This window comes from Sinocyclocheilus grahami, unplaced genomic scaffold, assembly GCF_001515645.1.
Source record: "Sinocyclocheilus grahami isolate Dianchi unplaced genomic scaffold, SAMN03320097.WGS_v1.1 scaffold1677.1, whole genome shotgun sequence".
Taxonomy (NCBI): domain Eukaryota; kingdom Metazoa; phylum Chordata; class Actinopteri; order Cypriniformes; family Cyprinidae; genus Sinocyclocheilus; species Sinocyclocheilus grahami.
Genome location: NW_015506856.1, coordinates 102,377 through 118,940, shown reverse-complemented (window position 1 = coordinate 118,940; position 16,564 = coordinate 102,377). Strand labels below are relative to the sequence as shown.

Here is a 16,564-nt window from a genome sequence, read left to right as displayed (position 1 = left end):
AGCAAGTCTGTCTCAGAGCATCTGGGTTTGCTTTACGTGTAACTTATATCCATTTAGCGCCTCTCAAACACTTCAGAAATGAGTGGAACTGCCTTGAGTGACTTGGAATGGTAGTGTTACTCTTACCCTTACTTGAGTACTAAGATTAAACAACAACCTGTTATCTTGAAATTGTAATGTTTGTTGCAGTTTTTTGGTTTCTTTTGCTATCTCACTCTAAGCTCATTGTACTGACACACTACTGTTGGTGTTGATTTTTTTTTGTCTTTTTCTCTTTTTTTGCCCACACAGAAACTTGATGGCACAAGAACTGACCAATAAGAAACTCTTTTACAACATGGTAGATTGCAATCAACAGTTGCCAGGGGTAACACAGTGAACAAAAATTCAAGATCAATTGAAAAAAAAAAAAGGAATAACATAGTCAATAAAAAGGGGACAAATAAAGAAAAAAAGCCAGATAATTTCAAGTATAACTTACTGATAAAATAACTACACAGCATTAAATATCCTCATTATACATTTTAAATTATTTATAAAATATATTTTGGCATATATGTTTTTTTTTTCCTTTTTGTGTTTGTGTACAAACGCTACTGTAGCTTTAGTTGAACACCAATGTTTATTTTTTTCAGTTTTTACTTTCGCAACAAAACATTAAAGGGATTGTCACATAACAACAGATTATTAAAAATGATAGTAGTAAACCCTAAACAGAGTTTCACATAGCAAGACGTAAGTGACGACCCCTTCTATCCTAGCCCCATAGTCAAAATCCCAAAAAGTACAAGACCAGAGCACGAAGTTCTAGTAAACTGCGCTCCACTGGCTACAATCAGGAAAGGGCACAGGAGATTTCAAAAGCAACAAGTTTGATGTTTTTTTCTTCTTCTTTATATCCGTATATATATATATATATATCTGTCTGTAAGTCTGGGGGATCGGTCTCTCCCTATTCCAGTTTTTCGGTGAGCTTGAGCTGATAGCGCAACTTCATTTAGCTCCGTCTGTGATAAAAAATAAGCACTGTTACGACCGCATGGTTTGCTGACATTGGTATGTCTTGAGGGAAACAGAGAAGGGTAGTCTTATCAGACCAGTGAGAAGCCACTGAAATGAAATGAGATCTGCAGGAGTGTTTCTGTGCGCTCTGCCTCATTCGGACAGCGCGGTCGGACTGCTCATGTTAGACGGGAAGAGTCTCGCCACCTGTAGCATCAGAGAGACCCACGTCCTCTTCGGGAACAGTGAGCGGTTTGGCAGCTGAAGCAAAAACTGCATACCAAAGAAGGCATTAGAAGAAAGTTAGAAGTCTCTTTAGAGTCTACAAGGCATGACTGTACTTAGGTGTCACCAGCGGTGCACTGGAAGTCTTTCTCCTCTAAGGGTAAGATGTGAGAGCAGGGTGGATTGTGTCACGCAGCACACAGTAACCAGCCTGTCCACTGCGGAAAAACAATTGCGAAGAACGTACAAGCATTGCTGTTACTACTAAGCCACGATGACAGTCTGAGCTCGCAGACACATTTTCAGCTTAGTTTGTTCGGTCACTGGAGAATACATTGTGCTGCACATGTGTCTCCCTTCCCCAGGCCCGCTCGGCTCGACGTTCGCAAAAAGCACACAAAAATACACACGCACACGTTTACACACACTCGTAGTAGTGTATGCGCTCTGTGTACACGTGGGAGCCCGTTAAAGCACAATGTCTTTCAGCCGTTTGCTGCCAGGGGACTCCTTCTCACGGCCGTCCTGCAGGAGCGTGTTGATCTCCCGCATGGCCGGCTCACTGTCTTTCCCCTCCGGCTGCCGCAGCAGGCTGTGGTTGGCTATGCGCTCTGCGTCTCTGCATTTCAGCGTGTTGTAGGTGGAGGATGGTTTGGACTGGGGACTCTTCAGGTGCACTGGGGAGGTGATGGGGCTGACGGCCTCCCGGCCGTTTCCGGCTTCACGCACGGTGCCGTTGGTCTTGGGGCTGCAGACGGCCGGCTCTGCCGTTTGCCGTCTGCCCCTCTGTTCGGCCCGCTCCTCATCTGGCCCGTCTTTGCCAAAGGTGGCAAAAGTCCTTTTGGTGGTGCCACAGTCCTCATAGTGAGGTACGTCTACGGTGGTGGCCTCGATAGACAGAGCGATGACATTGCGGCCGTGTTCAGGAGACTTGGCTCTTGCCGGCACAGGCACCCGGGGCATCCAGCAGCGGTCAGAGTGGCCCAGGATACGACATTCATCTTGGCAGTGGAAACCCTCTGACTGATCTGCACAGACAGAGAGAGAGAAAGTAAGAGTTAGTTTTGTTTTCTAAACTGTGCCATTTGCACAGCTTCTGCTTATTTGTGGTTTCCTTCATGGATTTCAGGCACAGTTTGTTTTGGAGCTTTCATCTTTTCAGTACACGTCAGAGCTGGATATGGGGGGAAAAAAGACCATGGCATGGTGAAGAGCTCCGCTCAATTTTTACGTAAGCTGGCTCTACTGCTTCAACAAGTCTTAATGCTAGAACTTTCGAGAGCCTGTTAATAAATCATTAAAAGGGTGCATTGCTAAATCAAAAGTGGATCCCCATCTTGTGAGTAATTGTTTCACTCTGTTGCCAGGCTTGATGAAAGGAGGGTTTAGACAGTGCAATCAGAGATTTCACAGTGAGGGACACTGGCAAAGTAGCCTCATTGTTAAATGCTGAACATTGTGCTACATCTCTGTCATCTAGCTGGCAGTTATAAATATGTAATGATGTTTTAAAGCTGTTGTGGAGTTTTAAAAAAAGAAAGATTTGTCTAAGCCAGAATAAATACAGATCTGTCCTTTGTTGTGTTGGAGGAAAGGGCTTTCAAGCTGCTTTTTGTATCATTATAACAACAAAAAAAGCCAAGCTCTCTCTCGCTCAAGTTGAGAAGCTGTCTGCCTCTTTCTCTTCCCTTTTATTTAAAAGAGATTCATCTGTAATAATAAAGGCAGCTCTCTTTTTATTAGCAGTCAACCCAAAACAGCTTTCTGTGTGAGTCTTTTTGACTCCATACATATTTCATTATTGGCCATCTGGATAGACAAGGGCACTCTCTCTGCTTAAATGTTTGCTAATATACACAAATGGCATTTGCATAACAAAATCGCTTCCTCAGTTTGCTGTTTCCACATGCACCACTCATATAATAAATAAGAACAATTATAGGAGTAATTATGGATTCACTGTTATTAAAATTCAGATCAAGAGCGATAATACTAATTATTTTTAATGTTATATCTGATAACCAATAAATTGCAGATATTAAATGAAGTTTATTTAGGCATCTGAATTCTTATTTGAATGTAGGTAACATTTTATATCATATCATATCAAATTCTATATATGAATATATATATATATATATATATATGTATATATATATATATATATATATATATATAAAATGCTTCTTATTAATAAGACCGTTAGTTATATTAAAAATATAATAAATGTAGAAAACAGTTTTGCTGCTTTATATTTATGTGGAAACCGTTTCAGGATTTATTTGATTAATAGAAAGTAAAAAATAAAAACAGTGTTTATTTGAAATGTGAATCTTTTGTAACATTGTTAACGTCATTACTGTCACTTTTGATCAATTTGAAATAGATGCATCCTTGCTGAATAGATGTTAATTTATTTTATTTTATTTTCCTTTTCTTTTCTTTTTTTTTAAACATTACTTACCCCAAACTTTTGAATTATAGTGTATAAGTTTCCAAAAAATGTTAAGCAGCAAAAACTATTTTCGACATTGCTAATAATAAGAAGTGTTTCTTGAAATGTTTCTTATAAACAGTATATACAATATTGAGTGATAGAGGTATATCTTTTTTAAATCAATAACTGATATAGTAATGTATAGGTGTATTCCTTAAGCATGACTTTCCAAAGTCACATTGATGAATGTTGATATAGAGCTTGCAGTACTTGTGAAGCCAGTGGACACCTGTTATTATTGATTAATTGTTGCCCAATGATTCAAATCATGACAGGTTCTCACCCCGTCAATAAAAATAGTCAGAGGATCTACCACACAGATGTTTGTTGACACATTTTGTCAGCTTCCCTATTGCTAAATCAGCCCAAGTGTTGAGACATTGCTACACACTTGTAGCCCTGAGTGACAGCAAGAGATTGTGGGAAGGATTCACACATTTACATCTGGCACTCTGAGCTTGACGGATTATCCAATTAAAATCACTAATTATCTGCTCTTTCAGAACTCTGAGGTACAACACAGCTTTGGGCCCTGAATCAATATTTAAAGATCGGAGTGTTACCACTGCCAAATCTGTCACTCTTTTAAAATGTGATCTGATGAGATTGACAGATCACTGACTGAAGTCTGGGGACACTTCAGATCTCCTGCGGCACATGTGAGAAGATGAGAGGTCCTGTGTCTTTGTGTATCTCTGTCTCGGTGCATTATGAGAGCGATTTGACCCACATATACAGTATAGACAGCAACATCCACACCCAGACCACCACACACACATGCACGCATGCTTCCTCATACTAAAACTCAGGCGAGCAGCAGGGAGAATGGAGAAATTAAATTGAAAAAGTAAGAACTAAATTGGAAAGTAAACCTCTGGATCGACTACGGTATCTCAAGTGGCTCAAATTCAGCCCATAATTACCAAGCCCTGCGAACACACACAAGTCCACATCTTGAAAGGGCTTTTCATCACCAAAAGTCAGTGTTATCACCATAGCAACAAGGGTGAGTCTCACCATTCTCCACATATACAGCAAGCGACTGCCGAGGACACCACACCTGCCAAGGCACAGTCTGCCTACCCAGAATTCCTCCTTTCATTTCATAAGAATCTGCTTTTCTACAGAAGCATGGATTTATCTGCATCCTGCAGATCAATAGGAGGCACTTTAACAAGATTCAAATCGTGTTCACATCTTGAATGGGCAACGCTCAAAAAAGAGAGAGTGCATTTTCCAATTCCCATTTTTTTATGATGAGAGGGACGCGTACATACTGTACATTGGACGTTGTCGTCTTTTTCAGTCTCTGTCCTTTATGGGGTCTCCTGTGGAGCGATTCTCATGTAAATTACATTGCAGTGAAAGCAGAATGCCATTAACAGCTCTCTCACATCCTGTCAGTGGTTTATCCACAGAACTCACAGATGTTTCTCTCAAAGGTCTGTGCTAACCATATAACAAATTGCAGTAAGACATGACAGCCTGTCAACCCCTGAAAAAACAAGATCTCTTCCTATCTTTTTTTGCCCTGCGAGAGATAATGCCAACAAATGAAGCAATTAAAGCTTCAATGCAGCTGATCTTTGAGTTGTGCAGAAGAGAGCAGTGAAAGGCAGACGGGCCGTCTATGGAGAATGTCTATTGAAAGTCATCAGGAAAATACGCTTGCCAATCAGTTTCGGGAAACGACTTAAAATACAGTCCAGGGCACTATGTCAGAGGGAACATTTGCTGTCTAGGATTTAAACCCTACTAATTATGGTCTTGGCTTTGGCTGGAGGCGGAAGCTTCTATGTTTTCTCACTATTCCACAATTGTAAGTAAAGTGCAGAGTTCATGAAAAATGTCACAGGGATGAAAGTCCCACAGCAGTGCGGACATATCGGAAATATTGGGGTTTAATTTTTGGAGGATGAAATAATGCACAAGGTGTTTTAAATATGTGTACCACAATCTGCATTCTGCAAGGCTGAAGAATAATAAATAGGGCCACTTGTAATGCAAAGGCTCTCTTCATTAAAACCCAACACTGCTGTCAGCGTGCAGTAGAACAACATCAGTTTACTTCATGAGAGAGGAGCCCAAGCAGATCTGCCCCTAATGAGGTGGAGAATGAACCTTAGCTCATTTATTTAGCCCTGGTGACCGCAGGTCAGTGGTCACAGCGAGTTTGAAGTTAGACATGGCAGGTAAAAGATTGCACATTGCTCTCTACCAATAACAGGGTTGTGCGCCGTTCAGAACTGAATTGAGAATGCCTTGGAAATTCCAATTCACATCCTTAATATGAGCTGATGTAGCAAACAGGATACAGGATTGTCATTTGAATGGAAGTAGGATTTAAGTGAACTGAAATTATACAATGTATATATATATATATATAGATAGATAGATATAGATATATAGATAGATAGATATATATGGACAGATAGGATAGAAGGATGGATGAATGGAACACTTTTCCCAAAATTTACCTTTGTTACATTGCTTTGAATTGCAGAAAAAAATCAGTACATTTCTCTTTCTGTCACTCCAATTCTAATTCAGCTTCCTGAACTCTAATTTTCGCACAACACTGCTCCATAAAGTGGGGTTTTAATTTATTAAAAATGTCTGTTATCATAAATATGACTAAATGAGCTCGATTTAGGTGGGCTGAGTGTTGCATACCTAAAACAAAGGGAATGGCTTTTAATTTGGAAAAAAATTCTGAACATCTTTTGTGTCACTGCCAGACTTTCATCTTGTTTGGAAGATATTATGCTCCTCCTTGGAAAACGCACTTTCTTTCCTCTCCAAAAATACAGGCATGAGGTTCGCAGTGTTGCTGTAAAGCGAGAGAGGGCCAGAGAAAATGTCGCTAATGTACCTGTTTAAATAGGCTTGGGCTCAGAGACTATATGAGGGAGAGTGGGTATACTCACATCCTCTCAAACACACTCTGCGACTGGGGATGTAATTGCAACCACGGGGCCCTGCAGTTTTCACAGTGACACTATTCAGTCACTTTGGATTTACGTGCTCGGGGAAAGAACATCATTTCTTTGAGGAACAAGGTGAAACAGCCGAAGAAACAAGCAAGATGTTCCTAATAAATCAAACTGTTCTGAGCTACACAATGATGCATGGTTTAAAGATTAACTATATTAAACGTGAACGTGTTTTGATGTGGTTTTGAGCATAAATATCATATAAATCATATTTAGACACATTCTGCCTCAAAAAGCATATTTTTCTTCTTGTTTGTCTCTCTCTATTGTTGTTCCGTGTAGACTGATGAAACAATACAGCTGCAGCCAGCTCCTGTGAGAAATAATCTGCCAGAGTGAGAGGGCAGACATCAGTTTGCTGCTCACTTTATTTATTTCTTTTCACTGCAGGTGGGGCAAATACTGACATGGCATGAGAGAAAATACGTGTAATAATAATAATAAATATGATTTCCAGCCAGACTTTAGAAAGAAGAATAAAACAGCAACAATGTCAACATCTGTACTTTATTTATTTATTTGAATTGACTATTTACTGTTATTAATAATAGTAATAAATAATTAAATTATATTAATAATAAAACTGATCTCCAAACACTCTTTAGAAGAGAATGGAAGAATTATGTATTATCTCTGAACCTTTCTGCTTGCCTATTCTTTGTAAAAGGTGAATCATTAAATGGCATGTCAGGTTTATTTGGATATATGTGATCTGAATAAATGTTTTGCAAGCATCCTTCATCTCATTCAAGTCATTCGCTGCAGGCAGAGGAAGTGGCCAGGAGATCCTGCGTGGCTTTGTGGCACATCAGTCCAGGATGGGGGTCATGTTGGGAACCTTGTCTCCACTCTAACACTATCGCAAGCTGCCATGCACAGGCTCTGACAAGCTAGGCAGACGCTGGGGGCTTCCCACGAGGGAGAGTCCAAGTGCTGCTGTCATCCCAGCCAGGCAATTCAGTCTGTGCACCATAAATCAGAGCCCTCAGCCCTGCGGGACCACAAGATGGAGTGTGATGGTCTTGTTTTTACAAACAGTGGAGGAGGATGCGTCACTGAGCCACGAAGACGGCACTCGGTGCAGAGACCTTGCCATCTAGAGCAGCTCTCCAGCATTCTCACTCCATCTGCTCGCTCCCTGTCTTTCTCTTTCCCTCCCTCTTTCACACCATTCGGAAAATTAGTCTGTTTCTGTCTTACCCCCGTATAACTGCTTCTCTCTGTCTTCTCCCCTCAATTCTGTGACTCCGTCAGGAAAACGACCTTGATGTCCTCCATCTTCCTTTGACTCGGATATTAATTTTTGAGGATATTATACTCGCTGCTTAGCCTTGTTAAGGACTGTCATACGGATGGCAAATCAAGGGTTTCCTGTGCCTGCTTCTGTGTCTTAACATTAGTACCAGTCAATTTATCATGAAGTAAATCAGGGTCTGGTCTACCCAGCTCTGGTAAGTGTGTCTGACAGCCAGTCTCTTCAGTGAAGCCATCTGCAGTCCTTTAGTCTCAAACGCACACTGACAGCTCAACTTATATCTGTGGTTTACCACCACACTGTTCTTTTTTGACCGCTGCCTTTGTGTGAATTAGTGCCACAGCTCCAAATATGTCTCTCCGCCTTTCTTCCCGCCCCATCAGACCCTCTGTGCCTGGTCCTAGTTAAAGAATGAATTTCTAAACTGGTGCTGACAAACAATGCGGTAGCCATAGATTGGTACAAACAGTATCTGCTTAACAGCTGTGTGACTAACTGCATGAGGGAAAAAGACATTGTGATGCTGTATTATGAATCACTTTGAAGCAAAAAAAATAAGCTGCTTTATGTTGGAGAAGAGGAGGGTGGAGGTTAGCAAATGGACTGCTTGATGTTGTAGTAATGAGCTGAGCATGTACTTCACACAGTTAGAATCTATTTCTTTACTTTATGGTGAGAGATGGTTTAGCAGCCTTATTTGTTTGAAACAGCATTACGGCATAATTGTTACAAATGCACTTTATATACAGCTAGATTCTCCTGTTGTGATCCATTGCTTGCCAACATTTTTTATGAACTCAGTCAGGGGATTTTGATACCATAGACCACCAAATGTTATGGTTTGCTTTCAAGAGATCCCTAATATAATAATATAATATAATAGCTATATATTTTCATGTATAAACACCCATTAATACGGTGAAAAATAAATTGTGTAAAACATTATCTGGAAAATATTTACTTTCTATTCAGCTAACAGTTTATCTTTTTACAGTCACTATTAGAGTACTATTAGATATATAAATGACAATATTAAAACTATGGCTGTCAATAGTAGCCTTTATTTTTAGCCTAATTTTTTTCAAGATGTGTGACTAAATTCTAAAGCTGAAAGTATTAGCATGTGATGACGTGGAGCCATTTTGTGGATAAGACATCAAAAGAATAGTTTAGTCATGACTGTCTACTGTATATCTGAAATTGATTTAATTTAACTAGGGATGCACCGATACCGATACTGGTATCGGTATCATTATCATGCCCGATACTGAACTCCTGTACTCGTACTCGTACTCGTACTAGTTAAAATGCCCCGATACCAAACGCTGATGCCACACAGCATGTGACAAGTGCCGTATTCAGACAAAGAAACACTGACAACAGAACAACAGAGAGCAGAATGGAGTTATTAGATATTAAGGATGTCTACGAAGTATATGTATGCAATTAATATAATGTTAAACATTCAGTATTAACGCCTATATAGCTGATGTGCGCGAGCTGATAAGCAAAACACGTTGAGTGTATTGAGTGCGCGGCGGAGCAGATGCGTGAGCTTGTCGAACGAATATCCCTTTCTCACAGACTGTTTGTAGTTCGGTCGGTTGTCAAAAACAAGTGAGTAAACCAATGCACAAGTTACATAACGGTAAGGAGAGAGAGAGAGAGAGAGAGAGAGAGAGAGCGTACTTCTGTTGCATGATCTTTTTTGATGTTCGCTCACTTAGCAGACACATAATTTGGATTAAAACTAAATCGTAAATATAAAACTAAATGTATAGGGGTATTTGCTATACACATCATTTATTTTCAACCTTAAGCATAACACGACTTTATGGCGAAAGTGAAACTATCAGCCAGTGTGAAATGCACTAGACTGTACTGTTCTTGTCCCTCTCATTCTGCACAATACAAATATGTGTGCGCGTTGCGCATGTTTTGCTTGCTTCGCAAGTGTTTCTGCATTATATGAGTCGCTTTGGAATATAAATCGCAACACATTTCCGATGGAAAAAAAACGCGCCTTATATTTCTGAAAATATCACAGTTAGGAGATTTATAACGAGTGGTTCCCTGCATTATTACAGCATATTATTGCGTGATTACAGCACTGAGCCGCTCCAATGGAGCAGCTCTAATGCTATTAAATTAAAAATGAAGTACCATAGAGCAATAAATGAACAGTGAAAGTAAAAAAAACTTGTAAAATACATTTTAAATGGGCATAATTAAGTGTGAAAATAACTGAAGAATATACAGACAAACCAAAAATTATTCAGACACCAGATATAATTTTTTATATTTTTTTACTAGTGGGTGCAGGACACTATAGTTAATTTATGTAAGTGAGGATAGCAGAATAAAGTGAACTGTGACATATTATACCCAAATATTCTTCATACTGTGGACTACCAGTAAAACTGATAATTTGGGACCAAAAATTATTCAGACCAAGTCTGGGAAATAATTGAAGTTCAGGTTTGCATGAACCTGGATGACAGCATGCCCAGGAGACTACAGGCTGTCATTAAGGCTAAGGGTTGCCCGACTAAGTATTGATAGTTGTGTAAATATTGTCATACTAACAGTTGTCTAATCATTTTTGGTTGATTGTAATCCATTACATACCTTTCTATCAAAGTTGTCTGATATTATCAAGATGAATTTGTTCTGACAGTTTAACTCTGAGTTCTTGTCATATTTTATTACCACTTTCTAAACTATAGCGAATAAACTGTGATACTATGAGAAATGTTGAATACATTTTGGTTTGACTGTATCTATTTGATAAATGAAGTTAGCCAACTAACATTATACATATTCTTTTCATTTCTGTACCCAATATTTTAAAAATGTATTGGTAAATTTAAAAATATCGGTACTCTGTATCGGCAAGTACCAAATATAAAAGTATCGGTATCGGGCGAGTACTGGAAAAAGTGGTATCGGTGCATCCCTAAATTTAACCATTGAAATTAAAAGGTTGATTATGAAGGATGTACACTTCCATGGTAACTTCCACATGGTAACTTCCACTTTCTGCTCTTTATTGTATAGAAAACCAAAGCTTCAGAGCCACTATGTGGAGTTGAACTGAGCTAAAGAGTTAGAATCCCTTGAGGAAGGCCAGAGACCAACATCATCTCCCTGTTGCCGTGTCACTGCACCCATATAGCTCTCCTCTGGATAGTGTCATGGCCTGAGAAGTAGATAGCTTGCTAACATAGGGTCAAGCGACCTCTTAGAGGCCACTGATATAAAACATGGGGAAATATTTGACAGAAAACAGGATTTTATGTCTGTGGGTTTGGAAATTACAGATTAGCTCATTAGTTTTGGACAAGCACAGATAAGGCCATTGTAGTGGTACTCAACCACTGAGTTCTCTAATGGCAGCCCCAAAATTAACCCGACTCATAGATCTGGCAGCCACAGAGGCACGCACACAAAGGCAGCCAGTCACAATAGCCGGCTCTTCTTTTCCAAAAGGATTGGTTGGTGGAGGACATCTTTAAATACTATAACAAATGCTGCATTCTGTGCTTAAGCTTGACCGAGCAATGTAGCTAATTTACTCAGAAACCCTTGAGTCTGAGAAGAGCGAGAGGGACAAAGCAGAGAGTAAATTACATCTGTAAGGGGAAGGGCTGGGCTTTGGGGGTTGAGGGTTTGGATGCTTGGGGAGGAGGGAGTGAAAAGGAGGATGCAAACTCATTGGCTGCAGTGAATTAAATCATCTGTGAGAAGCACATTGCCGAAGTCAGCGAACCCCTCTGCAATCTGCAGGCCTGTCTCTTTACTTGAAGCAAGCCTATGAGATATTCCTCTATTAGGGCTTTATTTGCTATTCATAAAGCTTCCAGCCTAGAGAATATAACTGGCTTCAGGGCAGGGGTGGCAAAAATAGATTTGTGGGTGGATGAATGTACAGTTTTTCTTCTATTTAATCTGTGTCTCTTGACTTTCCCTCTTTTAAGTTCTTTTTTCTTCAATTAATGCTTGCATTTTATTTGAGTTGAGTAAAATAAAAAGAATAATTCATTATAACTGGCCATTTTAATTCAGACAAATGTGTAAAAACAGTAATCAGTAAAATATTACAATTTAAAATAACAAAATAGAATTTATATTTTAGTATATTTTAAACTGGTAAAAAAATAAATGAATAGAAGTCTTTTGAACATAAATGTCTTCACTGTCACTTTTAATCAATTGGATGTATCCAATAAAAGTATTAAAGTATCTTTCTGACCCCAAACTTTTGAACGGTAGTGTATATAATGATTCATGTTATGTATCAATGTATATAATATATACATCATCAAAAGCTATATGATTCATGGATTGACCAAAGCAGAAGTGGCTATTTAAAGCCCAAAAAGAAGAGTTAACTTAAAAACCTTAACTTCCTCTCCCACAGACTGCTATTGCTTCATCTTCCTCCCATTGTGCTATTGAAATGTTTTTAAGTAGTTTTTAAGCATCTTGTTTTATTCAGTGGGAATAAAGCCGATGCCCTGTTCCTGTCAAGCTAAGACTGACACAAACACACCTGGACACAATGCAACATGAGTGCCTAAAATCAATGTGTCTTCTCTTCAACAGCTGGGCCCAAATGCATCAGCCGAATACTAATATCTCCAAACTGTCATTCCCTGTGAGACGTATGCGAGCAGCCTGCTTGCATAGACTCTTGTTACATAATTAATGCAGTGTGCCTTCTCATTCAGGCATGTTCACTGTGTCAGCCTTGGCTATGTGTTTTATATTCTGTTTTATCTTGTTTTTCAAGCTGGCCTATCTCATTCGCTTTCTTTCATTCTTTTGTCTTTCTCTTTTTTTTCTCACTCTCTTATTCATGCCCATGTCTGCGTCTTTTAACCAACTCCCTCATTATTTCCCACGTGCCTCTTCTGCCTCTCTCCTTTTACATTCTTTCTTTTCAGGGAGACTGCACACATTCTGACTGCTTGTTAACATCCCATTTGTTAAGACTTAATTTACCTATGCATATATGAAGACGGTTAGGAAAGTGCTACCTGTAACAGAAGAGCCGCCTCCCATCATTTCATCATTGCTCGGCATGACAGGAGCTGACAGCCAATAGGAGGAGCCCTGCTGGCTCACCTGATGCTTATTGTACCGCCGAGGCGATACACAGCATCGAAACCCAGGTCCAGGTGCACTATAGCCGTGCAAGTCGGTAACCGTCTGGCCTCTCACCAGGGACGCCACACCCCGATTTGTTTTCACATCCCTATGGACACTTACAGTCTCCCTTTTTATTAGTATTTCAATAGTCTTCACTCCCCACATGCCCAAAAACAGCAGTTCTCGCCAACCATCGCAAAACACGGTGTTGTACTGAGCAAAACTGACAGGCGTAGCAACACTGCAGCTGAAATGGCAGCAGACCTTGCCTTGAATCGCAGCCAGACGGTGGGGAGGGGACATAATATGTGATTGCTCATCTATATGCTGCAAAAGATTACCTTAAAGAAAGTATGAGTCATGCATCGAGCAGAGACTTATATTCCTCAGTGAAATCCCTGAGATCACAAATAAGAAGAAAAACAGCATAGATGAATGTCAGACTCAAGTTGAGTCAAAGGAAGTTAGTGGGTCACAATGTGGGCAGTGTTGCTGTGACTGAAGTTAATTGGATTTCCCTGGTGCCCACTCCTGGCCACATGCAGGGCCGTGACATTAAATGCCCTTATCCATGACAGAAGAAAAAGCCACTAGTCTTAAGAAGCCCTACTGATGGTCCCCAGTCACCTCTTGTGCTCTTTCACAATTCCAGCTCAACTGGGGCGGTGCTGGACTGCAGTGGTGGGCAGCTTGGATTTATGCAATAAAGTGGCTGCAAAAAGTATTAGGACACATGAATCACACTTAAAAAAGGTAGGAATTTTATTCAAGAATATTTTCAGTTATTTTTATTTATTTATTTTTGTGGACGTACATTACTATTCAAAAGTTTTGGGTCAGTGAGATTGGGGTTTTGAGAACTTTGTATTTATGAAAACAAATACAAATACCTGTAACAATTTATCAAGGTTTCCAAAAATATGAATGTTTACAACACTGATAATAATAATATTAAATGTTTCATGAGCATCAAATCAGCATATTAGAATGATTTCTAAATATTCATGTGACACTAAAGACTGGAATAATGGCTGCTGAAAATTCAGCTTTGCTATCACAGGAATAAATTCTGAAATATATTAAAATAGAAAATTATACTGTAATAATATTTCACAATAATACTTTTCTTACTGTGATATTGATCAAATAAATGCAGCATTGGTGAGCCTCGCGTACTTCCATCATCTTACCAACCCCAAACTTTGAAAATTAAGTTCCCATTATTACATTTTTTGTTTACATCTATAAATTTTTAATTGTGGTTTACTGAAGCCTAAGAGAGGAGCACGGCATGGCGGCTAATGATCCAATAAAGGCCAGAGATTAAATGAGACCTTAAATGAGATCTATCACCAATTCAAATCATGTAAGTGACAGCTCAGATTTGGATGGAGACATATTAGGCTGCCTTTTTAGAACTTTTGTGACGTTAATGTGACAGAAATAATGAGCAAGATTGCATATTATCCTTCAACATTGGAAGAAAAAAAGGGTCTGAGCACCTGCTGCGATGTTTAGCCCATTTGATTATGTTGATCTCGTCTTGCAGTGCAGCAGCCTATTCCAGCCTACCCTTTAATGGTTAGTGCACGAGAGCAGGGGAGCCTCATTAAAAAACACATTTTGAGGCCTCCTTGTCTCCCATTAAACTTAACAGCCAGCCTCCCCCATTAGTTTTTATCCTCCTTTTTAAGGGGTTTGGGGGCAAGGGCCCAAAAACCATGAAGGTTAATTGGCTACCCAGAGGATAGAGTGACTGAGTTTAATCTCCACTTTTTGAAAGCCTTGAAAACAGACCATAGGTGAGGCATGAAGGAAAACAAAGTCTGTTGCAGTGGCACATTCAGAATGCACACCACACTGTCTTTTTTTCTCTAAGGAAAACGGTTGCCTAAGCTCTTGGGAGAGCTGACTGCTTTGAGAGAAAAAAGGAGGGTATTTGCACGTAAAAGGTTTGCTGAGGTTTTCTGCGTTGTGAAGCTGGCTTTATACAGAGATGAAGCCATTGGGCAAGGTGAAGAGACTCCCAGGGTCTGTTTTCCTCACTCACCAGTTCCTGTCTTTAATCTTTCATTAATAGCTGATAATATGCCCAGCTGAAGTAATTTCTATGCAGGAGGAAACTGAACTGAATTTTAACCGACTGAGATCATCTGCAGTAGGCTGAGGGAGGATGCAGTGAGAACAGAAGGATGAAAGAGTGAGGAGATGAAGGCATGCCTGTGAACTCTATCAATCATTGCCTGTTTGATGGTATGTCTGCATATGCATTTCAGCCGATTATTTCACGTTTACACTAGGGCAAATTAATATAAATCAGAGTGGAAGGATACAGAAAGGCCAGCTGCCCAGCATTTTAACCTTTTCGTAATGGCTGTAATTACCTCTGACGAGCAGGAGGCGTCATTTTACTGTTTCGATTCAGGATGAAACATTATATGGGAGAAATGGAATGTCATGATGGGTTGTATGAAGACAAAACTGGAAATATAGCAGGGAAAGGGAATGGGGGAGAGCTTCAATGCAGTCGGATGCATGCTGTGTTAATATAAAGGGGGTTAAAAAAGAAATTCTCACACTGCCCCGTGACAGAGCAGCCGGTTCTCCCTTGTATCTTTTTCTCCTCTTTTTTTTCTCTCTCATTCACTCACACCCCCCTCTCTCTTTTCTACCCAGCTGCAGTGATAAATGTCTCTTTGTATTCTGGACAGAAAACTGCTGGGTACAATGTACTTGTCAGGAGACAGCTGATTTTTTTTCTTTCACTGCTGCAGAGTTTATTCCTAATCTTTCCTTGAGTGAGTGAACCCCAGCGGTCCAAAAAACAAAATGCAATGCACAATTCACATCTGCTAAAGTAAATAATGTGTGCAACAAATTATCGTGTTTGTATAAGCGTGGGCGTGTTTTGTGAGTGCAGTCCACTCTTTTAATCAGCGCGCATTTCGGTGGACACGCATGCAGTTTTGTCCGTAAGCGTGGATCAGGAATGTTGAGTTTTAGTGAAGCGAGCTGAGCTATTCTAATGGGAGTTAATGGAGTTGAGTTGTGGGTGCTGTGGGCTTCATGCCAGCAGGGATCTCATCCTACCGTCTATTAAACCGCCTGCCTACCGATCGCGGCTCACTTTTTGGCAGCACTCGCCACACAGTCCAATCCAATCCCTGTCAAAAAGAGAGGCTGTGAGGATGAGGGTCTGGTTCAGCTCGGCATCGGCACTGATGACATTCCGCTGATTGGATGAATTTCCTAGTTCTCTGTGTGTGATCTGTAATTTATGTGACCCATACAGGGCTCGCAAATGTATTTATTTAATTTTTTTTTTCCTGCTGTCCCTGCCAATATTTCCACTGATCCTAAAACAAAAGAATGATTGATTTTTAATTTTAGCAATGTACTTTTATATTTGCAAGATTTTTTTTCATTACATGGTAATATATA

At 39.8% G+C, this 16,564-nt stretch overlaps 1 protein-coding gene across 4 annotated transcripts in view; it reads right to left on the bottom strand.

Annotated features, from left to right (window-relative positions):
- Window positions 1-1,403: 1,403 nt before the first annotated feature.
- The window catches only part of LOC107571978 (protocadherin-19), a 52,437-nt gene continuing 37,276 nt past the window's right edge, over window positions 1,404-16,564 (bottom strand). For all 4 annotated transcript variants that reach the window (XM_016258377.1, XM_016258380.1, XM_016258379.1 and 1 more), the window contains exon 5: window positions 1,404-2,255. In XM_016258377.1, coding sequence (XP_016113863.1) covers window positions 1,696-2,255 — 560 coding nt within the window. In that variant the 3' untranslated portion in view covers window positions 1,404-1,695. The remainder of the gene's footprint in view (window positions 2,256-16,564) is intronic.